General features: G+C 39.7%; 1 protein-coding gene across 2 annotated transcripts in view; it reads right to left on the bottom strand.

Annotated features, from left to right (window-relative positions):
• Positions 1–26,768, bottom strand: part of EMCN (endomucin) — a 95,478-nt gene that overhangs the window by 3,162 nt on the left and 65,548 nt on the right. The window contains exons 7-12 of one of the 2 annotated variants that reach the window (XM_034772144.1): positions 24,483–24,536; positions 22,413–22,508; positions 20,543–20,567; positions 19,612–19,673; positions 8,815–8,925; positions 5,349–5,422 (exon numbers count right to left, since the gene is read on the bottom strand). In XM_034772144.1, coding sequence (XP_034628035.1) covers positions 5,349–5,422; positions 8,815–8,925; positions 19,612–19,673; positions 20,543–20,567; positions 22,413–22,508; positions 24,483–24,536 — 422 coding nt within the window. The remainder of the gene's footprint in view (positions 1–5,348; positions 5,423–8,814; positions 8,926–19,611; positions 19,674–20,542; positions 20,568–22,412; positions 22,509–24,482; positions 24,537–26,768) is intronic. The other variant, XM_034772145.1, reaches the window with a different exon arrangement.

The raw sequence follows: 26,768 nt of genomic DNA on the forward strand, positions 1-26,768 counted from the left end.
ATTTGACTTTAGCTCTCTGTGCCTATAGTGCTAATTCCCATCTATCCTAATGTTGTGCAGCATGCTGCTCGTTGATTGGCTGCCGGCCTGAGCCCCGGAATGGCTGCGTTTCAGTGCTGTTGACTGTTTGAGTCCTATTCCTGCGATCAGACCCATGCAGTTAGACCTCTGCGCATATTTGGAGCACCAGTGAATCACTCATGTGGATCAGCTTGCAGGATTATGGTCCTGCTATATAAAGCTCAGTGTAGTAAAACGTGCTGTATGAATATCAAATATGTTTGCATTATATACATGAATTATAGAAAGAAAATGTAACTTTTTTGCGTGGTAATAGTGATCAAGCTCTCTGTACACTACAAAAGCCACTTAAATGCCTCTGAAAATATTAATATTACTTTTAACTTAGCAGCTTCATTCATTCACGGCGGCAACCAGGTTTCTTTTCAGTGCTACAGAACTGCCGCTCATTACTGCTTCCAGCGGAAGCTGTTATGACTTCTAGTTAAGGTAGCAGAGTCTTAAATGGCAAATAGCTGTGTGTACTCAGGCCCTTATCTTCCCCCTCCCACTTCAAAAGGCCGGTCTGCATCCTGCAGCGAGGTGTAAAGAGATATTAAAAGCCAACAACCAACCAGTTAATTAAAATTGTGTGCTTGTGGCTGTGGGGGAGGAAATGTGGCAGTGGCCCTTTCGGAAAGGTCAGACAAACAAAGGGAAAGTGTGGCAGCAGCAGCAGCCATCTTGGGAGAGGTGCAACAAACAAGGCTTTAAGATAAGAAGATCTAGATGTCTTGAAAGGAAAGAAATTCTCCGGTACAAAGATCTATCCACCAGAAAACAAAGACATGGCCACAAAAGAAAGTAACTCCCCCTCCAGTAAACAAACTATAGATGTGGGTGGAGAAGCCCCAGTTACTGAGGCTGACTTGAAAGACCCACTATTTAGAAATCAGAAAGATGAATAAAGTTGATGAGGGAAGAGTTCCAGGTTTGCCAGAGATATTTAAAAAAATGAAATTATAATAGACACAGAGAGCAGATATAATTTAAATTAAGGGCTCCTTCAAAAGTAAACTCCAATCAAGGGCAAGCTTCTTTTTATGATCCTTTTTTTTTTTAGGGATTTCAGAAGGTTTAGGGAAGGGGATATTATTCTAGGGGGATTATAAGAAAGTACTTAATCCCACTTTAGATCAATGAAATGTACACAGAGGGCATGTGGGAGCAGCAAATGCAAATTTGTTGCATCATTGAGAAAATGAGGACCTGGGTGTATGTCTGGTGGGAAAAGAAACTGGATGTCTACTACTCATGGATTCTAGGAATTATATGATTTAAATGTTCTAGGACCTTGGCTAATTTGGTCAAAAATCCTAACCCAGAAATTATAACTTGGTCTGATCATGCTCCCTGCATATATTAATTTAAAAGATTGGGACTCAGTGGAAAAACAAAGGGCCTGACAGTACAATAGAACTTTGTTGTATGACCCCCTTAAAATTTTCAGCAATATATAGAAAAAAATTACAAGGAAAGGATCAATAAGTGTTTTTGGGATGCTGGAAAGGCAGTAATGAGAGGGATACTTACAGATATAGCATCATACCTCAAAAAGTTGAGAACTCTTGAAGAAGAGAGATTGGTTAAAGAACTTTCTGTTTTGGAAAGTAAACATAACTCTACAGGATCTAAAAAAGAGTGTATAAGAAAATAAATGAGATAAGAGGGAAGATTAATCTGTTACAAAGACGAAAAGCTGAGCAAACACATATATTAAACAAAAATATTATGAAAAGGGCAATGAAGCTGATAGGGTTTTAGCCAGAAATTTAACAAAGAAACAGAATAAATCATCCATCCCTCTGATTAGAAATAAAAAGGGAGATTAGTAACTGGCATCAAACAGATCTCAGAAATGTTTGCTAACCTTTTCCATACTTGGTACACTTCAGAACATCCAAATCCTGAACTTATAAGTAGATATTTGAGAAGTATGAAAATGCCTCAGCTCTCAGAGGACGATGGGGCAGCTCTTGATAGGCAAATTGCTGCAGAGGAAGTTGAAGTTGTAATTAAGAATTTAAAATCCAATAAAGCTGCAGGTCCCAATGGATTTTCTGGGGAGTATTATAGAGTTCTAATGCAATTGTTGGTCCTTATTTTAACTGAACTGTTTAATAGTTTAATAATATTGCAGGGGAATGATATTTCAGATTCACTGAAAAAGAGGCAAATATTGTGGTTATTCCTAAAGAAAGAAAAGACCTTACCAAGTGCAATTCATTCAGACCTATTTCTTTAATTAAAGTGGATGCTAAAGTGCTATGCCAAGGTGCTAGCAAACAGATTGGGTGTTATCGTGTACAAATATATGCACCCTGACCAGTGTTGGTTTGTTGACAGGCATCTGTCTGATAATAGATTCAGAACTCTGAATTCGATCCGTAATGGGCATTCGAGCAATTCTTCCCAAGCACTTCGTTTTTTGGACACTGAGAAAGCCTTTGACTGGCTGGAGTGGGAGTACCTGAGACAGAGTTTGGTAAAGTTTCAGTTTGGAAATCAGTTTTATAGGGGCATTTTCATCCTCGCACATCTGCTTTGGTTAATGGTCATCAATCCCTTCCTTTTAATTTGTCTAGAAGTATGAAACAGGGTTGCCAGTTATCTCCCATGTTGTTTGCTTTGGCAATGGAGCCATTTACAGTAAATGTTTAGAAGCAGCCCCTTGATAAAAGAGCATCAAAACGCCTTCTTGGATTAGAACACAAAATAAGTTTGTATTCTGACAACATCTTGTTATATTTGCAGGATCCAGAAGCCTAGCTAGAAACTACAGAACAATTGACTTTGGAATTTGGACAGCTATCAGGCTTCAAAATAAACCGTGATAAATCTGAAATTTTAGGAAATATTCTCAAAAGGATCAAAGTAAATTGTTATCAGCTATATAAATTTAAATGGGTAAAGGAATCCTAAATATTTTAAAGAGTAAATATTGTGGAGAAACAATTGTAGAGCACACTACCAGTTTGGGGTGTCTGCCCTGAGGTGAGCACTCATGGTCATTGAGCCATTCTAGACAGCACGACAATGCACTATTAAAATGTGTATGGAAACATAAAAAACAAAAGGTGAGTTCTAAGCTTCTAAGGCCTACAATGTGGGATGAACTCACTTTCCCAAATTTAGCTTATTATTATTATGCATCACCTTTAAAAGACATGATTCAAGTTAACAATAGAGCAACTCAAACAAAACAGAAGCCCAAATATAGATATTCCCAGTAACTGTTGGGTTAAAAAGAAATGTAGGTCACCAAAAAATAAAAAAAAATAAAATCACCCATTCAACCAGACATCCTTAGCAGCTTTGGAGAAATTTAGTAAACTCCTGTTGCTTAGGCCCTCTCCTTGCATTAATAATCAGGAATTTATCCCTAGGAAATAAAGTGACTATTAAATGTGGATATGAGCTGAGATTACTCAATTCTCACAACTGTTCCTGGGGCCTGATTTGAAATCATACCAATATGAAGATCCCATATTTTCAATATTTACAACTCAGATGTTTTATTGTGAAAACTGGACACAAGGCAGCTCTATCTAGACCTTGAACCACATTTGAAGAGTTGGTCCAGGAGCAAATAAAATCAACAAATAAAAGATTTAATTTCTAAGATGTATACAATTTTGACTGGAAAAAAAAATGTTGATAAGAAAACAACCCAGATGAAAAGATGGGGAGGAATTTGGACAAAGAAACTGATCTGGATGACTGGGTGTCCATGTAGGAAAGGGGTTATACATCTCCAAATTGTGTAGCTCATAAAGAATTTTTTTTATAAATTACTATATAGATGGCATTTGACTCTGTTATATTTTTGCCAATAGGGAGGTGCTATGTTGGCGGGGTAGTGGTGAGAGAGGAACATACTTGCACATCTGGTAGCTATGTCCAGGAACTGGAGAGTTTGGGGAGGAAATTATTAAGAGATCCACTGACTGCTGACTTAGTGCTCTAGTAAAAGATTTGTATTTAAACAGCATGACAAATACATTTATTTTTTCTTGCAAGCAGCTAAACTTTGTTTTTCACATTAGTGGTAAAAGGCGACTCCTCATCCTATGGAATTTTGGTTTAGTAAAATATGGACTGTCCTTGTCATGGCAAAGCTTTCACACCAAGTTTATACACAAGAGAAATGCCAAAAAGAGGATAGATTTTTAGAAATTTGGGTACCCTTTGTAGTGTACCCAGAGTAGGAGATCTTCCTAGCCAGCCAGCCAGAATCTTTAGCAAGGTTCTTTGAATATTAACTGGATCCTGAGTAACAAGTAATGTATGGAGTAGTATGTTAACATTTTATTATAACTTTGCCTTAATAAAAAGTAAATAAAATAAAATAATATAATAAAATAATAATAAAAGCTATGACAAGTGGCTACTGTGAAAAGAGGGGCAAGGGTGCAACCATAGGGGGAAAAGATGAAAAGACATGACTGCCTGAAAATACTTTATATTTGAAGAACAACACAGAGACCTTGATGAGTTTCAGGTTTTGACCTGGATGGATTCTCTAGAGACTCCTGCCTTCCTATATTCAAAAATGTGGGACAACATTTTCAAATTTAAGATGACTGAAATCAAGCACCTTAATCCACATGGAAGCACCTAAATAAAAATGGCCTAATATGCAGAGGTCTGAAGTGTACACAACTTCCTGTGAAGCCAATGGGGTTGAGGGCTTAGCACTCCTGTAAATCTGGCTGCTTTTATTTAGGCACATGACTTCAGATACTGGACTCAGAGGGTAAACATATGTTTAGTTCAGGTTCACAATCAAAAATGTAAAGCTCCACCCAATAGGAAATAATAGTCAACAGTCAAAGCAAGGAAATGCACACGTTAGGCCCCATCCCGCAAGGTACAGGGTACCTCCATTTTTATTGACTTCAATAGATATTGAGAAAATAGCACCTCTTAGAATTATCTCAGCAAAGTGCAGGATTTACTCTTATTTTAGTAGAATGCTAACGCATGATATCAGCTGTAGCCCATATAGAAATCTTAACTTTTTGAGTACATGAGTGGCAAAATATCAGGCCAGAGCAATGGAGCTAAATTCTAATATTGCTTTTGCAACATGGGAAAAAACCCCAGCTAATTTGTGATTCTAGTTCATGAAAGTTTAAGCAAAATGGCCTTAAGCTTCTTACTGACAGAAGTCATTAGTTTTTTTCTGCTTACGGTTCTTTGCTTTTTGTTTTAGCTTAACTGAACCACGCTAATGATAACAGATATTAATGACAGATACAGAAAACAGAATAAAAGAGTAAACATACATATTTATTGCCCAGGTGTGAGGAGGATTCATCATGTTGGTGAGTTCTATTCTTTCCCTGAGAGGAGTGTTCACCTAACGAAGAGAAGGTACATTTTGATTAATTAGGCATAGAAACATAATGAGAAACAAGTGCAGCAAGAATACATCACAGGCTGCTTTGCAAAATTAGCCCAGTTTCCCTGTCAGAATTACATTGCATGCAACATTCTCCATTCCACTCCACACGGTGGATCTTGACTTGGCTATTCTGTATTCTCTGTAGCTTCAATTTAGAAAAACAGGGATGGACTTAAGCATGCACTTAAGGCTTTCCTGAACTGTGGCCTAAGTGCTCATAAGTTCCATATATATCTGTTTTTCCAGAACACCCTATTTCCCATGTTATTTCTGTTAATATCAATGGGAGTTCTATGCTTGTAGGTGGAGCAGAATATTGGAGTCAAAATCTGTGTGGGGCTGAAAATAACCCAAAACTGGTCTTGTGAAACACAGAAACATAAACTGAGTGCCTTTCTGTCCACTTCTCAAAGGGAATTTCTCACTAATACTGTACATGTATGAGACTAAATTAAGAGGTATATATAGTTAAATGACAATAAAGTTTGAAACATCCTGGTAAAAATGTATCATATTTATCATGATTACATACTGTATAAACATACAAGTCAATACAAATCAGAGGTGCAACGAATCCACTATGTTCTATTCAACTGAAAACTAAATTGTAGCTATTTATTTTAAATGAATAACTAATGGTCTCAAGTGACCCTTACATGGGCAGCGATATATGCCCTACAATACAGTGCAATCTTCAGAGTTCAGCGGAGAGAGACCTTGCTATCCAATGGGATTCTATTAGAACTAGTTGAAATATCCAAAAGTAATTTTACAATAAAAATTGAATGTGTTTTGATTTCAAAGTGTTTAAAATGGAACCGTTTTTTGTGTGTGTTTATTTGAATATTTTTTAAAAGTTCAAAATGTCTATCAAAAACATCAAAAAAGTTATTGAAATGTTTATCAACAAATGTTTGTTACCAGTCCCCCACCCCAGTTTTTACTAAACAAAAAATATCAGGAACCAGTTCAGTAGCTTTTTACTATACAGATTTGGGGGTGGGGGAAGGGCGGAGGGAAGGGAAGGGGAAGAGGAAATATTAGAAAAAAAAAAGGTCCAGGGTTTTTTGGTGAAAAATGGAGCAGTTCAACAGTATCAAAATATTTTGCGACAATTTTTGTTTTCAGACAAATGCCAGAAATGTCAACCAACTCTAGATGCAATACAGTTTTGTCCCAAACAACTGCACAGATTTTTAAGGACCCTCCCTGACATCTTTATGGGTGATAACAGTCCCCCCCCTCCAACTCATTTTTTCTTCACCTGCATGTTTTAACCTTGCTCCACTTTCTGTCATCTGTACAGCATTAAGAAATAGAGGGACTGGGGAAAGATGGGGGGTAGAGGGGAAGACAACAAATAGAACTGGTTGAAAAAATGCGGAAGGGGAGGAATTCCACAAAAAAATTTGCCAAGATTTTTTTTGTAGAGTTTCAAATTTTTCAAGATTTTCTGATCAGCTCTTCTGCCAAAGGTATTTTCCCCATCCCTGTTACCAACCATGAAGACTTTATAAAAGAATCACAATGCCCCCACTGAAACAGGACAGTTCAAAAGCCTTGATCCAAAGCTGTTGATGTCAGTGTAAAGGCTCCCCTTGATGCGAATGATCTTTTGCTCAGGATCTAAAATGAGGTGTGTTTCTTAGAGCTAGCAATAATGACTGCTTCAGAAAGCTGAGTACCCAGACTCATCCCTCCAGGAGTAGTGAATTTACTTTATTTAAGGTCCAGGGAACACAGGATTACATTAGTCTCTCCCTAGATGGCAGAGACATTTAGGCCAGGCACCCTGCCTAACACATGATCTAGCCAGACAGTCCAGTGTGATGTATGTGACACCCATAGAAGGACTGATCCACTCAAAAATTGCTAGGGGTCAATGTCCTCTTTGCAAGATCAATGAGCAGCCACTGAGAATTTGATCTGACAGTGCAATGCCTCTATTGTTTTTTTTAATTGGTTGTCTGTGTTAACATATCACCTGGTGGGGAGCTATGTGGGTAGAATTCTAGAATAAACCATAACAATGCCTGCTCCATCTTTGCTCACATATTTGGATTACAGTGAGGTTTTTACCCACGAAAGCTTATGCCCAAATAAATCTGTTAGTCTTTAAGGTGCCACCAGACTCCTTGTTGTTTTAATAAACACAGTATTAGAGTCTATATCTACTACTCCAAACCAACAATTTCGTGAGGAGGACAGAATAGAATAGAATTTCAGAATAGAAAAGGGAACACAGGAAGTCTCTGAACAAAAGAAACTAAGGCAATAAATGGACTGTTTCAGAAATAAGATCGGATTATGCCTCAAAGAAGCTACAGAGAATTTTAGCATATACGTGGAGCACCTGAACAAGCCTACAAATGGGATATTGGAAAGCAGGAAAGGGAGCAGTATTACAATTGTTGGATCCAAGATGTTTGCTCTGCTGAATATCTTGGGGCACCAGGAAAAAAAAAAAAACAGAAGAAACTAATTTGAATGTTCTTATTTAAGTGTGAAGAGATTTTTATTAATCCAAAAAAAAATTCTTAACTGAAAGATATTGTTCCCAAGACTGTAAAAAAAACAAGTTTTGACCCGTGTATTTTATAGCAAGTCGAAAGGTTTGGTTTCCATGTGCATGTTAGAACAGCTGAGATTTCAATTTACTTTCAGAATTATTTAGCACTAAACTGTGCAGCACGTTGCTAAGTGTGGTTTACAGGGGAAAGTTGTCTTGGCCAAAATCTCTGAATATGGTGAATCATTTTGAAAGTCTGGACAAAGAATGCAAAAATATTGCTGTTCTCAAGCAGTCTAGATAGATTATATGGGCACCTTGGGGGACTGTTGTTCAGAGAAAGGACATGATACACGAATCACCAGAAACACCAAAATAGCTAGCCTTCAAAATCAGTGAGAAACAGGTTTTTGTTTCCTTTAGCTGATTCAAGATTGTCTACCCTAGTCAAAGCTAAGCAGCATATTTAAGAAATTCCACCATTGGCGTAGTAGATGGAAAATACTGAAGGACTATATAAAAGAGTATGAGATCATCGGTGACAACTGACACAGAGCTGCCTCTCACTGTATGTTTGTACAGCACCTAGCACAATGGGGCCCCAGTCTCAATTGGAACATATACATAATAGTGTAATAATACTAATGAATTTTCCCGGTGCCAGTTAATTACTGTGGAAAATTCATTTCATGATTGTCTACTCTGTTAAAATCACTAATGGAATTATTATAAAAAGGTGAAAATGTGGGAATTAGGAGGTATTGACAGAAAAAAATTGATGCAGTTAAACACATGTTGTCAGTTGCGCAGGTGTAAGTGCAATGGGACCCCACTTTACCTGTGATCTTGACTTGCGACACCTCTCCAGTTGGAGTAGGAATTATCTCATATAGATTGGCAGAGGGCAGTGAGAAGCCAACTGCACATAAATCATGCACAGCTACAAAAACTGAAAGAAATGATGCACAGATTAAGAAAGAGGCCTGAGGTACAGTATTAGGATAATGGAATTACACAGATACTAGCCCGGAAATTTTATTTGACAACTAACCATAAAGCCTTACTGAAATCTTAAGATCTTATTCCTATTACGTGCATCCTCCCTCTCTTTCATTCTCTTGTATTAGTTGTTACACTCACTTGCTGTGTTTTGTCTTAAAATGGATTGTAAACTTCTCAAAGCAAGGGTAATGTAACATGTACAGGGCCTAGCACAGTGGGGCCCTGATCCTGGTTTGTGCCTCTAAGAATTGCTGTAATACAAATACACACAAACAACAATAATGTTAAAACTAGGATAGCTTCACAAGAAGCTACTGTAATTCAGCATTGGTCTTTGATATGGTCAGCAAGTTATTATGGAACTTATGAAAAATTGTTTTTTGCAGCCTAGCCATTCAGATACTCTTATCAAAGTCATCAAGTGAAATTCAGGCACCAGACTATAATCTGATATGCAGTTTCCTTCCTTCTGCAGCCAGTTGTCATCCTTAATCAGAATGGGGATGGAGGAGATAAAGAGCAGAACTTGGTTATCATGTGAAGGTAAATACAGTTGTTGATTCAATAATGTATTTACTTGAAATAAATGGGAAATGTAGCTCAGATGCTAGCTAATTGCAAAAAAGATTCCGCAGAGTCCAGAGTGACAGTGTCAGGTTGACATCTTTTCAGTAATAGCACAGCTAAAAACTTAAGTGTTGTTATTGAATAAAACCATTAATCTGCAGCAAGCCAGGAGTCTCCAGCTATTACACCTAATGTACTAAAAAGTACACAGTACTAAATAAATTGATGATATGAAGGGGAAAATATTGTATTCAGTGAAGCAGTTTTTATTTGTTGAATGAAACTTTCACTTGGGTGGGGAACATATGGCATACGTAACACCCACGAACATGTTAATTAGTTCTTGCAAGTTGCTGCCATACACAGTGTCCTAACAGATCAGCGCTTGAACATTTATTCTGACACTGTTATGCTGCTGACTTGTGTATCACTGGTTGAGTGTACTGTGACTCTTTGCTCTACAGGGGATTTTGGGGTCTGAAATAGACATTTATCTGTTCTATATTTATTCAGGTACTTGAAATTTATAATAGAGATGCTAGGTTTCCAATTTGACTCAGGATGCTAATGTTGTTACCCCGGGGACAGATATAACAATATCCTGGACAAAATTTATAGAATTAAGTTAAACCTTATTGAATTAAGTATTTTAGGAGTCCATTGTATTAAAAAGGCAAACTTGCATGTACTATTGTGGTATTGTACAGAATTTCTTCAGGAGGAAGACAGGATTAATGCAATCTCTGGGAAGTGTTAGGAACTTCAAAGGAATTTTTGGGACACTACATGTGATGTGCATTTCCTAGGAAACACTTGCAGGGAAGTGAATGCAAATGACCCACAGAGGATTGCATTTTTTTAATGCTTCTCCTTGAGCAGAAAGCCATTGTCAGGCTGATGAGCTATTCAAGCTCTCTTCAAAGCAAACTGGCTAAATGAAAAGAACGAGGAGTACTTATGGCACTTTAGAGACTAACAAATTTATTTGAGCATAAGCTTTCATGGGCTAAAACCCACTTCATCGGATGCATGCAGTGGAAAATACAGTAGGAAGATATATATACACAGAGAACATGAAAAAATGATTATCACTACAAAAGTTTTTTTCTTCTGCTGATAATAGCCCTTCTTAATTACTCTCGTTAGAGTTGGTATGGCAACACCCATTTTTTCATGTTCTCTGTGTATATATATATATATATTCCTACTGTATTTTCCACTGCATGCATCCGATGAAGTGGGTTTTAGCCCACGAAAGCTTATGCTCAAATAAATTTGTTAGTCTCTAAGGTGCCACAAGTACTCCTCACTCTTTTTGCTGATACAGACTAACACAGCTGCTACTCTGAAACCTGGCTGAATGAGTGACTCACAGGAAGCATGAAGGTTCTTGTTCTGAGCAAAGGGTGTTATGAACTTGAAACCCTGTGTGGGGTTTGAAGCACTGCTCACCTGCCAAAGCCCATGTTGGTGATGGGGTAATCCTCGGTAAGCTTATTAGCCTGCATGCAGGTTCTTTTATTGTTTTTAATGTTTTATGTGCAATGCTTTATATCTTAAAATAAATATGCTTGCTTAGAAGGAACTGTGTGTAATTTATAACTGTTGGCAATTATTCTGTTATCAGTCTCTGAAGAGAAGACAAAAGAAGCCTACTTTGGCAGCCTGTCTTTTTCTGGGGATGCCACAGCATAGTCAGGGGATCATGACGTCTGGAAATACCCTCCTCAGAAGGGAGAGAGCTGTGTGTCTCCACCCCAGACAGACAATGTCTAGGGAGATGGAAGCCCAGAGTGGGTGCCTTTTCTGGGCCACAGAAGGGGAATACATGTGGAGTTGCCTTGAACAGTGATAATCCCAAGCACAACACACAGGCAGGACATAACCAGAGAAGCATGAGGAGTAACAGCAGCTGTCCTAAGGATAGGTCGTCCAGAGGCCTTTATACTGCAGAGACAAGCACAAGGAGCTCTTCGAATTTAATAGGAGTGCTGCCCAAGTAAGCAATGTAGGCCATCAAAAATAAGAAGCTGTATTTTGTGTTAGATTTCTATGGGCATGTTATTAATGAGACCAAGTGTGCTCCGTTGTCACTCCACGACAACATCTATCAGCAAAAAACCCGGCATATATAACAATCATTTTGGTATAAAGCAATTGCAGTGTAAGTGTCTATTGCTCTGACAAAAATGTAACAATAGAGGCTAATTTTTCATAAAAGTGCAAAAGGCATCTGTGGAGACCAGAAGTTGTATGTTTTTCTCTATAAAACTAAAATTAAAAAGGGAGGGAGTGTAAATAATGCTTGAAAATAGAACTGTGCTGGACTGAAAATGCAGCCACAGCAAAATGAGGGAGCACAAAAATAAATTCAGTGATGACTAAACAGTTGATTGTGCCCTGTTCAGCTAGTAACATTCACAGTAATACACTAGGAAATAGGAGACAGTCTGAGGCAGGTAATAGTAGGGGAAAATCAGGGCACAGGTAGCTCTCACTTGAACCCAACTCAATGCTGATCTGGCCACACTGGGCCTAACCAACAAATAGTTCCTTCTCACAAGCAACAGGACAGAGGTACCTATCCAGACAACAATGTCAGTTATGGGGCACAATGGAATAGAAAGATAAGGGATAAGTAGCTATCCACTGCTCAATAACCAACCAGTGAAAGATGCAGAAAGAGGCAATTCCCCTGAGAGGAGGAGGTCTCAGGGTACAGCTGGCAAACCAAGTATCCTGAAAATTCAGGTGCATACATCATTCCCCAATGCTGTGATCCCTTAGCAGTCCCAAGAGTTCTCCTCAGTGGCTGGGGTAGACTTTGCTTTAAAAACTCTTGGAAACACATACAGGACACAGAAATAACAAACAACAAAATAACACTCATTAAAAACAGCCACAGAGATGTGCAGAAAAATGTGTAATTGTACTAGATAGTAGCACTCAGAGGCCTCAGTCAGAATTGTGTGGTGGGTGCTGTACAGACAAAATAAAAGACAGTCGCTGCCTGGAAGACCATGTGGGGAGTTTATTTTTCAATTTCTATGAGGAAACAACAGTGACAGGTCATTATAAAATAAGAGACAAACCAAGAGAGGGTGAGAGAAAAATCAGACAGAAAGAAAAGGAGTACTTAAGGCCTGCCTTGACAAAGCCCTGGCAGAGATGATTTAGTTGGGGTTGGTCCTGCTTTGAGCAGGGGATTGGACTAGATGACCTTCTGAGGTCTCTTCCAACCCTAATATTCTATGATTCCTCCCAGGGGGACGACTTTCCATGAAGCAGCTCCAATACTATCCACCTTCAAGGAGAAAAACAAACAAAAAAAAGGCATTGAAAGCACAGTTCACAATAACTGAAGCAAAGATTTATTAGGTAGCCAAAGTCACCACCTCAAGTACATAGGAATGCCTTTACCTTTTTCAGGCATTGAGTATGCCAGTGGTCTGCTGCCTGCTGACCTGCATTGGAGGTCTCCTCATAAGAGAAAGAGGGAATAGAAAGCACTTCCTACATCAGAGGGGCTTGCACTTTCAGGTGACCCTGGATTCCTCCCTGTAGATCCTAGAAGAAATGAAGGAAATGAGAGAGAATGAAACCACTAGTGCAAATTGAAAAATGGGGTCTGATGTGGAACCATTCCCCATAGCCAAACTCACTTTGGCATGAGCAGGGCCCCCGGGATTGAGCTCCCGCTAGGTCAAACAGACATTGAAAACCTCAAAAAACAAACAGGTGCCTTACCTCCTTAAGCCCCATCACCCAGATGTGCATGTGCTCATCACAGAAGACGCCCGGTCTCTGGGCCTGTAGATGGAGGGATAATTCCTTGTCTTCCTCCGACATGGTTCCAACAACAGCATGAGGGCATCATGTCTCAGGACATATTTGTGGTTAAATGTGCTCGACAGAACAAATTGCTTAAACAAAACATTGACTCTCCAGGGGAGAGAAGATGGGGGCATGCCCTAATTGTGAAACGATGGAAAATCATCGATCCAAAATACAGTTGCATAGGCATTTGCTCTGAGAGTCGTGTAAGTGCCACAATGTGCACATATTCCAATGTCTGTCATACATCCTACTCTGTACTCTCTCTCTCTCTGCACCACAGGTTATTTTGGAAGGAATGACACCTGGTGTATCAGAGTACATTCAGGTGTCTGGATTTCTCTAGGCATCTTTGCAATAACTTCTACATTGCCACATTCTCAGGAGACTTTATATTAAATATCATACTGGTGTGATAACAATATCAAGGACCATTGCTACAGTCAGACAGCTGCTAGTGCAGCTACTCCAGTCTTGGTTCCAAAGTGATGATTTATGATCCATTATCTATGTATCAGTACAGTTCTACCATGTGCAGTTCATATTTATGGGACATCCTCACTCCAAATACTATGCCTCAGTGCTTTCTACAGATCCACTTCTTTCAATTGCCTTTTAGGAGGTTAATAAATACACAGTCTACAACGAAGTATATGAGAACCCAGCTCCCACTACAGAAGGAGGTAGCTAGGATGTCATGTTGGGTTTTTAAGATGTTAGACAACTATATCTGGGTGATGACTGTACTTGTCTCTCGCTTGTCATAGAAAATCCTGCATTATCATGCATTCTTTGGAAACATGCCTAAAGTTGAAATGTCATATATAGAACTCTGTGGTGAATGCTCAGTCCTAGAACAGGAAAACCCAACATAAGCTCATATATTCACCCATTTTCCTGGCTGACTGTTGTGATGCAGTGTGTGATGACTTCTTGTTGCTAGCAAGCAGAGCCCTTCACATGCCACATAGACAGTCTGGAGTGGCAAAGTTATATCTCTGCATGCTCCATGTAAGGCTTTTCCAAATTATACACAGTATCCAAAGTTCTTGTCCAAGTCAAATTTTCACCACAGGCTGCACTTATGCTTTAATCTCACTTCTCAGGTGTTCTAATGTACTACTAAACTCTCACATGAAATCCAAACCTTATAGACATATATCCTTCAGCACACACATTTTTCTTATTTGTTTCTAAAACGATGAGAACATTAAACTTGGTTTTACATGGTTTTCCTAGTGTCATAAGGTCCATCAGCAGAACAAATGTATTTGGGCCAACTCTTTGATTGGAAGACATTTTCTGCATTTCTTCAATATTATTTGTAGATATCCCTCCATATGTTCTAAAATTCTTCGTTACTTCTTTAAAGTATGATCCAAATGCACTGCTGAAATAGGCTAGTCTCCTTTGTTCTCTATTGCTAGAGACCAGATGCAAAATTCTGCCTTGACACACATCCCATCCATGCAACCTCATTGAAGACAGTGAGTTTCCAGGGTTGCATGTCAGGGCAGAATGTTTCCTGGTAGTTTCATTTGCTTTTCTAAAAAGTCATTGTTCCTTCCTCATCACCAAATTGCTGTGGATAAATTCAAAAACACCAACTGTGCTTATTGACAAAGCTTACTTAAAATACAAGATCAAGATTAGCCATTCATGTAAACTTCCCAAAGCACTCCACCTCCATGGAATATTGAGTGACAACATACCCAATCAGTGAAACAACAGAAGCATTACCATTGGTTGAATATACACCTGGAGGGCAAGACACATCTAAAACCATTGAGAGATGATTAAGATACAGGAAAACATTTAAGCATGTGTTTAACTAACAAACTGAATAGCTCCATTGACTTTGATAGAACTACTCACACATGTACGTTTTTAACTGCTTTCCTGGATTAAGACCCTCAACTTTTTGCAGATTACATGTGCACCACAATAAAAATAATAATAGAGTCAATGGCAGACAAAGTGAAGTCCTTTCAATGCTGTTTGTGAAAATGAAGCTGCTTATACTATGATTTCCTCTTTTAATTGAATTGCTTTTCCTGAATCTAGTTTAAAAAAGGAATGCATATAAAAGTTTATATGACAGATATGGCAATTTCCTGCAATATCTTTGAGAGATCTGATTGAATTAAGCTTAAATAGCTTTGCAGTCCATTGTATGATAGATGCAAAGTTGATGTGCTATGTGGGTTTGTATGTCTCTATAGGGGAGATGTGGCCAATGTAAACACTGGGAAGGATTATGAGCTTCAAAGGACTATTTGAAACAATGTGCCAGACCAGAATGAATTTTGGGACAAAGTTAAGTGCATTTCCCAGGAAATCTCTAGGGGGAGGTGTGCATAAAGGTATCACCTTCAATTATGCAAAAACTCAGCCTTTGGAAACTACACCCTGAGGAGGGCACCTTTGTCTGCTGATTACCTGTTCCTGGTATCTAAAGGTCAAAAGCCCAAGCTTTACAAAGGGGTGACTCTCAGATTCATGGAGGTGATTGTTCTGAGCCAGCAGCTGTTATGAACTTTTAACCACAGGAAAACCCCTTGGTGGAATTCAAAAGACGGATCACTTGCCAGAGCCCTTTTTGGAGTTGAGGGGTGATCTCTGGTAAACATATTAGCATGTGTGTAAGTTTTTTTATTGTGTTTTAATATGTTTTCTCTGTGATGCTCTCACATGAATTTACATGCTTAGAAAGAACTGTGTGGTAACCTATAACTGTGGACAATTACACTGTTTATAGCCTCTGAGGAGAAAGCAAAATGCAGACACAGGCCATTTAGGCAGCCTGGTAAAACACTCCTTCACCAGGGAGAAAGATGTGGGTCTCTTCCCAAGAGAGTTGATGGCTGAGGAGCTGGGAGCATAAACGTGGGTGCCACTGCTGGATCACGGAGGGGGAATGCAGGTGCACTGCGACAGTTTACATTGCTCCAGAATAACTTTTTCACAATGTAATTGTTTTTAGTATACTCACTAAATTAGTCTGACACTCTATATGTTTCTGTGTATTTATGCTATTATGAAATGACTATCTTTGGGCCCAAATCTGCAACCTAGCTGCTGCACCCTCCCCTCAAAATCCTATGTGATCTTCTGGGGCCTGATTCAAGTGAGTAAATCTTTCTTACATGAATAGATACCTTGAGGTGTTAGGACTTGTGTGAGTAAGGAATATTTTCATCACGTTTTTAATATGAATGGACCCTTTTTCATATTTTTTTAAAATTTAATTTAATTTAATTAAATGATTTTAGGAAACTTAGAAGAAAAATGGCCTTTATACCTGTGGATATGTGTTTAATTTCAGCATTTATTAAAATGTAGAATTTCATCAGTAAAAGAGTTAGGTGTATTAAATATGAATAGCATTAACCAGGGGGGAAATTCATGTTCCCTAAGTGGTTATGACTCATATCTTCCAAATATAGCAAACATACAGTATACCTCAGTAAAAGAGAATATTAAGCATTCTCTCCACAGAAGGAGTTCAGATAGCCAACCTATGATCTAGAAGCTGATTAAAAAGACCTCAGCCCCCATCTTGTAAAACCCGGGCACCTGATTCTCTTCTCATTTAACTGATTCAAAACAGGAGTAACTCACTGAAATCAATGGAGTTACTCCAGTGTTAAAATTGGCGAGAGGGAAGAATCAGGTCCTGTAGGTGTCCAAGAAATCTAGTAACTACCAGAAGCTTTATGCAGTTTTTTTTAAAGAAATACTGCAATTTTACAAACACAAACACACACACACACTCCTCCAACCCACTTAAAATACACCTATGATCTCAGTTTCCAAATACACCTCTACCCCGATATAATGCTGTCCTCGGGAACCAAAAAATCTTACCGCGTTATAGGTGAAACCACGTTATATCGAACTTGCTTTGATTCGCCGGAGCACGCAGCCCCGCCCCCCCGGAGCGCTGCTTTACCACGTTATATCCTAATTCGCGTTATATTGCGGTAGAGGTGTAATACATTTTTAAAAATCCAAGCAAACCCCGGAATTCAATTTTGTGTTTTCTAAGACCTGGATTCCATTTGTCTTGCAACACCAGGCCAGGGTCAGTTAGAGAGTGAAGGAATGTGGCTCTGCATCCAACCTAGGATAAATGGGTACTGCTCCAGCCAGGCGAAGCATTTGGAGCCTGATCTTTTTGACTGCAACAGTTTCCAAGGCAGGCCAACGGGAGCGGCGGGATTTGCAATGCAGCCAATAGACCACAGACTGTACCACTCCTTACTGCTATATGTGTGAGGTGGTTTGAGTTAGCTATCAGGCTCCAGAAGATCACATAGGATTTTGAGGGGAGGGTGCAGCAGCTATGTAGCAGCCCCTTGAAACTGCCACTGGGGGGGAAGCAGCCAGCCAGAACCCATTAAAGACTCCAGGAAGAGGAAGAAGAAGGGTGGAGACTTGAGGAACTCTTTCCCTGCAGATTTGTGATGGCAAGTGCCTACAGCTATAGTGGGGAAGGGCCTATGTAGGTCAGGAAGGGTCCTGTATTGGGATGGGGAGGGAGTGAAATCTCAAATATCATGAGGACAGTTGTTCTCATGAGAGGTTTTGCTTTTTTTGGTGCAATAACTGGGATTCAGATTAGCATGGTCTGAGTCTTGATCTAAACATCACTATCTCAGTCCTTCTGCATTTCACAACATTTTCTTGCAGCTCCTAGCTCCACCTCCAGTTCCCCCTCCAGTTCTGTAGGGATATTATTTTATTATGCTTAAAATGAGGAAGGTTTAATTCCTTTCACAAACATTATATATATATCCTCTGTTTCCTCCTTCAGATTTTATGATGTAAATAATTTACAATAAACAACATCAAGTTAGTGCATGACAGAGTAAATTGTAATGTAAATCTGTAATGAGGGCAGTATTTTGTAACAGAAGAGACTGCTGAGTGATAGAAGCAGAGCTGGGTGAATACTGCAAAAAATAATTGCACACATTAATTCAAACCAAAAGCAGGAATTTTGGAGACAGTATTTGCAACTCCTTTTATTTGCTTTCTGCAAATACTCATAATCAAGGCAAGTTTTGTTCACAAAAATATCTGCATAATGGGTCACACATGATTACACTCCTGGAAACGTTTCCTGGGTCATCTTAAAAGCCAAGGTCTTTGCGGGGATGGGAGTCATACAAGATAGAAACATAGCTGACTGTACATAACTTGAACAGTAGATTATAAACAGCAAATACTAGAAGTACGTTAGCAAGTAGTTTGCAAGCAACCATTTGCTGAAGAATTGTGAATAATGAACAATTTTGGAAATAATGAACAAAGTCTGTTCACAGATCATTTGCTAACAGAAGAACGGGATTATTTGTCAAATATGTTGTTAATGGTTCACCCTGCTTTACGTAAGAATGCAAGTCCCCCACATAAATAAATAAATAAATAGATAGATAGATAAAATAAAGACGTGTTCTTGTGAAGTCACAAGAATCAATTATCCAGACTTACTACGTTTCCTTGATTTGGGCTCTTATCGATGACTGGTGTTTAAAGGGACAACAAAAACTTAAAAAATCATGTTTTAAAAATTGAATTTGAACAAATTTTGAAAAAAACATTTATTTTCACTATAATGTTTGGGTCTGATCCAAAGCCTATTGAAGAGACTCCCATTGACTTCAATGGGCTTTAGATCAGACCTTTTACATCCATTTGGCATTTCTCTCAGCTGGGACAATGAGAATCAGTGAAGTCAGCTTCTCAATGCCGCAATGCTTAGGCTGCAAATATTGCAGACCACCGTTTATTGAGTGGGACAGCTGCTCTGCAACCCGTTGTCCTTGAGTACTTGCATTTTAGGTCCTTATTCCATATGTAGCGTCCTGACAGCGTGAAAGTACTTCTGTCTACACTATTGGGTCAGTTGGAGTTCTACTCAGGAAAACTGGCTATTCCAGGGGAATACTGAACTTGCTCCTAATATGGAGCAAATTCATAATACTAAATGTCATTATGATTGTTTCTAGGTTTGGGCTATAAACATAGCTTTAATCTCCTCAGACAAGAGTAATTTCCCCCCAACTTTCATTAAAGACAGAGTCTGCATTTACTTCAAGTCAGTATTTGGCTGCTACTAAGGAATCATGTTGTGATTTTTTAGGGGGCGGGGGCAGTGTAAAAATCAATTGACATCCAAACTCTTCTTCTCCCCGGCCAATTTGGTCAAAGAAAAGCATCCACTTACCAGTCTCAGGAGAAGCTGTCTTTACAGAAAGAAGTTTGACACCCTCTTTATCTGTTGTGGCTCTGTTTTAGTTGGGAGACATTTGAACAGACAATTAGCATCAGAGTTCTGCATATTTGTCAGTGCAGAAAGTACTAAGGGTATGATCCTGTAACAGGATCCATCCTGGTGGAGTCTGCCATGTTGGGAACCCCCACTGACTTCAGTAGGGCTTTGCATGGATACAAAGGTTTTCTTGCATCACTCTGATTGTAGGGCCTAAACCAACATTTCTCAAAGTGGGTGTGCAGAGGAGAGGGCTAATGGGAGAAGCTGCTGTGGGACGAGAGAAGCTTCCTTTTCTGCTCCTAATACACCTGGCCACAGAAGCAGCTCAAGCATACAGGGCTACAGGTACAAGAAGCAGCTCGCCAGCCAAGCTTTGGGTTTCTTCACTCAAAACACAGTTCGGCTTCATGGTTACATGTCTCGGCCCCACTGAGTCAGCAGCGGACCCTCCAGCCATCCCGAGAAGCATGTAGTCTGATGGATCTGTCTCAATTTTACTCTGTGACAACACGTGTACAGCTCATCATGCTAATGCAGTCTAATTGAATTGAAGTGAATTAGTGAGTTAGGGAATGGGGAGGAGAGCAAAAGAAAAAAAAAGAAATACAAAAATAAAAAACAATAAAAGAGAAACCAGAGAAAAAAGAAGGGAGATGGGAAAGAAAAGGAGAGAAAGAGGAAACGGACAATAAAAAACAAAGAGGCACAACTGTGCCCTGAGAGACATACTCTCAAAATGGCGTTTCCCCCTTTTGGGTATTTTTATGGGTGTTAACAGTTTATTATATTTCAGTGGAGAAAATTAAGAACATGGAGAAATTGCTGTCTTCATAAGAGCCACGTGACTAGACTTAAAGGAATGCAGGGGCATAGTTTAACTTACTGTTCAGTTCCATTCTCTTGTCCCTCTAGAAGAAGAAACAAATTTATGTTATTCTGATTGCCTAGATGTGGGCTAAATAACAGGCTCAAAACCAGCCATGACTAGCATAAGCCTATTTTGAGATTTTGTAGCTCTGCATCAAATATTAATAAAATAATAAATAAACAGGAATAACAACTTGTACTTATCATGCAGGATCAACATGATTTGTAAAGGTGGACAAGTATAATTATCATAATTTTTACAGAAACTCAGGAACAAGGATTAAATGACTCACAAAAGGTCACACAACAAGACCATGAAGCTAAAAGGAACTGCTGCATGGTTTTTCCTGTATAGATTGTCCAAGTTACAATCAGTGCCCATCACAGAATAATCCCAGTTTTCATGGGTTTGTTCCAGATCTTGCAAGCTTAATTTTGCAGCCATGCCATGTTTGGAACTCCCACTGTCCCCACATCCCAAGGACAGTTAGAGGCCTGAACTTTTTGTTTGGGGCTTCTCATGCATCAGTGTTTTCACACTGATCCTAATTTCATGGCATTGGATCAACACATAACATCAGAGTACAATGTGATGACAGTATCATCATGGTGTGATTTGAGACACAAAAGTTTTCCCTTCCTTTACATATCTGTAATACTCCAAAGTTACCATGTTGCAGTCTCTAGCCTTCTAGACAAGAAGTGGACACCCCCAAATAATGAATTATGCATGCTATGTATTCCACATTCTTTATTCTTGTCCTGTGGGTAGGTGGTTGGGTGGGGGTTAGATTAGATATATTTCTACAGCACCGGTTTTAAGAGTGTGGATGTTTAGTGAGCTAGAGCTAGGCAAATACTTCAAAAGATATCCACAAATATTCATTACAATTTTAAAATGAATTTGCTTTGATTGAGTTTGTATTTGCAGGGGGAAAGCCAGAGAAATTTTCTCCACCTAAAATCTTCACTTCTTGGCAATGAAGATTCAGTAATTTTCCAGGCAAGGAATCATTTCCCTTCTATGTTTTTGCGGTTTGCATTGTCATTTGCAAAAGTTATTACAACATGCTATTTACCTTGGCCTGTAGCTTCAAGGCCTTGTTATGACTTCACATTTCCAGCCCCCAGGAATTTCACAGCTAAATCGCTGCACAGAGCTCCCAGCTCTTGCCAGCTTGAAAGCAGAGAGACCACATTATGGATTCAAATTTGTGTCTCCTACTTAGTAACGCACTGCATTTGCCTCTAGCCCACTAAGCTCACTCCCCAATACGTTTGGCAAAATTGATGTAGTAAAGTTATTTCCCCCTGTGAGCCTCAATATTTTATGGGCAATACTGGAAAAGGTGGCAGACTGCTCTGTCCAAATCGCTGCTTATTGACGAAAATACTGCTTTCCCTGGGATTTTATGTGGACAAGGAAAAATATAAACATGGGATCGCGCCAAAAAAAGGAAAAATTGATTTTTTTCCTTGCGTTTTGAACAGAGCTAAAATGAACACAGCTGATTTTAACAACAAATGCAACTTATTTTGCCCCTTGCTTTTCCAAGCAATTTCTCTCTGCAGACTACAGTCATTGACAGTGTCAGCACAGCTGTTTGTTAGGTAACTGCTAAAGAAGAGAAAGCATTAAACATATTGGATTTGTGTTCTCTACAAGAGGTGTTGTTTCCTCCCCTACATATACCCCATAGTAATCTTAATAAAGAAGTGTTAATTCCTTTTTTGACTAAATATTTTAAAATCAGCACAGTTATTTATCCGAATACAATAAAATTTGTATGCTAGGTCAGATTTTAATACAAACATTTGCAGTATTACTTTCATAATGAATAATATATCGAAGCCTTCCTGGCTGCAGAAAAATGTTGAACAAATACCTGTGGTTGTCCTCCGGCACATTCTGATCAAAGCCACCAGAATGAACACAGAAAGGGTTATTACTATCAAGGCAATCACAACTGGCAAAATAATACCTGCAAAAAGTGGAGAAAATTATTTTACCAACCACATTCCACTGGCATAACTTTAAACATATATAAATATCAAACAAATTCATGTGTTCTCTTAGCCCCTCCACCATCAGTACAGCTGAAGCTATTAATTTCTCTTGAAACTTGTTACATTTGTTACTCCTCATGCATTCACTAGGTGTCAGGCTTGCAGCCTTTTTGAAAACCAGGGCTTTAGGCAACAAAGGAAGATCTAGTGGCTTCCTCCCCCATCCCTCATCATTCTGGAATCTCTGTCTTAAATATCAGACTCCTAACAATACAGAGTGTGTTCCCATGCACATGTCTTTAGGCCATTAAGATTATAATTTCTCCCCACATGGGAATACTCTAATCGTGATAAAAATACAAAATGTTCACCTTGAGAGTTAATAGCCCCAATATACATTTTCAGCACCCATGTTCCAGGAACAATTAAAAAAAAAAAATCATGTACTGCAAAACAAGGCAGATTTGAAATTCAGTGACTAAAGTGATTATTTCTTTTTTAATATGGTAATCACAGAAAGGCATGTAGGAGTTACACAATTTAGTAACATTCTGCACAATACCTATGACCAGAGATACAAAAAGAAGGATTTCTTTTAAAAATGAGGCAGTTTGTCTCCTTTTATTATTTCCCACCATCTGTTGTTTCCTGACAGGTGTTTCCCAGCCAAGTAGTAAGAACACGTACAAGGAAAGATTTATGTAATAAGAGACACTTTCTGGAAAATGGCCCAGTTTCTCTCTAATTATAATTTTTCATGGCTCCATCCTTCAGGTTCAAGTTTAACAGACTAGCCTGGTGGCCTAAAGGAGGGTTCTTTGCCCTGCAACATGGGAGATTCCCAGACATACACTAGCACTCCCCAAGCTGATAGAGCACTGCATCAATTCAACAGCAACCTTCTCTCACTGTCTAAACAGTGGTATTGTCTGGATTCTGGGAAACCTAGCTTTATTTCCCAGAACACCGCCAGCTCTCTCCAGGCTAAGAGTGATGAAGAAGCAATAGGTTCAGACTCTGGGGAAGAGCAGTGGGGGGATACTTTGCATTATTCAATAGCAGTCTTTCTGACAGGCGAAGCACTAGCAGAGATACTACTTGGATCCAAAGGAAGAGCTGATCTAGTTAAAAAAAAATGGTGGCCACTTAGAAGGGCCTCCATGGTACGCGGATAAAATGGGAAGTAGCATCTTCATGGCTCCACCAAGGATGGAGTTGATCCTTTCCAAAAAGTTTCTTGAGGTGATTTAAAATATAGCTATATCTGCACTGGAGCTAAGTTTAGATCTTAGAGAAAACTGAATGTGTATATAGCTGAGCAAATATTAGAAAGGGTATTAGAAAGCAGACCTGCAATAACACTTCCCCACAAGATGTACACATGTTTTATCATATACAAGAAAGGGAGTAGCACCCTCAGACCAACTGCTTGAAGAAGTTTGGAGACTAGAACCTAGAACTGCACACATTTACCCTGTGCCTTGACTGGCTCTCTCAGTGCCAAATTAAAGGTTTGTGAAAGGTAAGCAATTTAGTCCTGCATTTCCCCAGGTCATCACTCAGTGGAGCGACTGAGTTGAAGTTTTTCACTCATGTCCCATTGCCCTCAGTCCCTGGGAATAATTGCACTGCTTTGAGTTGAGAGTAGTGTTCGCTCAGTGCTCGTTAAGCCCTGCTTCTCTAAGAGTAAAGCCTTATAACAGAGACAGTTCAATCGGTTTCGTAATGGGGTCCATGATCCAGGAAGGACTGAGATAAGGCTTCTTGTTTATAATTATAAATAATTAATGGAGATATCCCATCTCCTAGAACTGGAAGGGACGTTGAAAGGTCATCGAGTCCAGCCCCCCACCTTCATTAGCAGGACCATTGCTGTTCACTCACCTAAAACCAAACAGTTTTTACCAGCAAATTCAAAAGACAGAGATTGAAGAAACATATGTACTCACTGGAATACTGGTCATTATCCGCTTGTTTGTCATTGCTACCGGGACTGCCATGACCTATTGGCAAAGAAACTAATTATCTCTCAGGTTAATTCAGACCTTGTTTTGTAATAGCACCCTCCTCTTTAATTTTATGCAACCAGCTCCTTCCCTCCCTCGCCACCACTGACATATGTGTTTTAAAGAACAGAGAAGGTATCATTTGGGCTGACAAATTGCTTTGGTGACCTGGGCTCTGCAATGGGGAGGAGTCTAGCTGAGGGGAATCTGCTGTGGGCTAGGAGAAAATACTCATCAGGAATGTGCACTGTGTCCTGTGAATGTAGCATAGCATCCAGCCCTGGGACCATCTGCGTACTCTCTCTCTCTCTCTCTCACACACACACACACACACGCACACACACACACACACACACTCTGAGTGTGCACTCCATACTGTTTTCAATGGTAGGAAGTTCCAGTACTGTTCACTGTTTCAGTACAGATATTTCCTGCCATGCAAAAATAAATAAATAAAATTGTGGGTGAAGATTAGACATGCATCGAAAAGAGCAATGACGATAAGTCTGACTAAAAGAATCCAGAGGCAGAAACCAATAATAAATGAAAGAACACAACAGGCTGAAACTTCAGAACTTTAACCACTTTCTTGCAAGTCAAGTGTTTTCGTAGGAGATGAATGCTCTCTCTGCTGTGTTTATAGACAGAAATGGTTGGTTAGTTTAATCAGCACTAGGAGTTCTCTAGGGATTTTCCAGGATCTGTTTTCTAAGCACTGTTTTCTACCTTTGGGCACTAATCTGAATCTGAGTCAGGTATCAATTACCCAAGTAGTTTATTACCTCACTGCAGAAAGGTTAAAGAAAAACGAAATCACTGAATTTGAAAGAAAAAGCAAACACCTGTGCTTCCGTGCTTACATTTCACTGCACACACGACTACATTTAAAAAAAAAAAAAGAAGTCTGAGTCACACAAGATGTGGTATTGTGCACCTAGAACTGCATGTACAATTACTGCAACTGAGCATACAAACTGGGCAAATGGCCTGTGTAAACAAAGTGTTAGGTGCCTAACTATAATAAAACAATAGTAAGGCATAGTATTTACAAACAGATACAATATAAGAAATAGCTATCCTACAATGGAGTAAAAAAAAAAGAGAAAGGTGGATTCAAGAGAGCTAATAGCACATAGAGTCATAGAGCTGAAGGCCAGAAAGGACCAATAGATTGACTCATCTGTATATCACAGGCCACCAACATCACCCTCACTAAAGGTAACTAAAAGTAATAACTAACCCAATAACTAAAAGTAGACCAAGGTATTACACAGCCCACAGGAGACTAGCCTATTATGTGCCACAGGCAGAGTATATAGTAGTGTTATGTATAGTACATAGTATAGTTATTACTTTTTTATTTATGTTATGGTAGCCCCTAGAGGCTCAAGATGGAATCCCACTGTACCACAGACTGCGCACGCACAACACACACACACACACATACACACTCACATGACAGTCCCCATCCCAAAGTGCTTATAATCTAAATAGAGTGAGAAAAAGGAAAGCCCCATTTTACAGATGGAAATTGAGGCACACACAGAGATTAAGTCACTTTCCCAAGATCGGAGGAAATCTGTGGCAGAGCCAGAAATTGAACTCAAAGCTCCTGCGGCCCAGTCCAGTGCCTTAAACTCTAGACTATCATTTTCTTATATCGGTACTGTAAACATGTAGGGATAGCATATAATTGTAGTAACAAACTGAGCGTGAGACCCAGCTAAGCCTTAGAGCATGGGCTGTCCCCTGCTGTACTAATTTCGAACTCAAGGCCAATCTTGAGGGAAGCTTCAGTTTTTAATTTATTCTTCTTACTTTGCCCATAACCCTGTGTTTATAACATACCGACAGGGCCGGCTCCAGGCACCAGCCCACCAAGCTTGTGCTTGGGGCGGCACCTGGAGGGGGGCAGCGTGGTGCTCCAGCTCCGGCCGTCGCGGAGAGTGGGGCCACGGCCGGGGCTCGCCGCCCTCCCCCCGGCGCTCTGGCTGCTGGGGACAGTGGAGCCCCAGGCGGGCTCGCCGCCCTCCCCCCGGCGCTCTGGCCGCCGGGGACAGTGGAGCCACGGCGGGCTCACTGCCCGCCGCCCTCCCCTCGGCGCTCTGGCCGCCGGGGAGAGAGGAGCCCCGACCGAGGCTTGCCGCCCTCCCCCCGGGGCTCCAGCCGCCCTCCCCTGCCGCGCTGGGGTGGCAAAAAAGTCAGAGCCGGCCCTGCATACCGATCTAC

The sequence above is a fragment of the Trachemys scripta genome, chromosome 5, assembly GCF_013100865.1.
Source record: "Trachemys scripta elegans isolate TJP31775 chromosome 5, CAS_Tse_1.0, whole genome shotgun sequence".
NCBI classification, from domain to species: Eukaryota; Metazoa; Chordata; order Testudines; family Emydidae; genus Trachemys; species Trachemys scripta.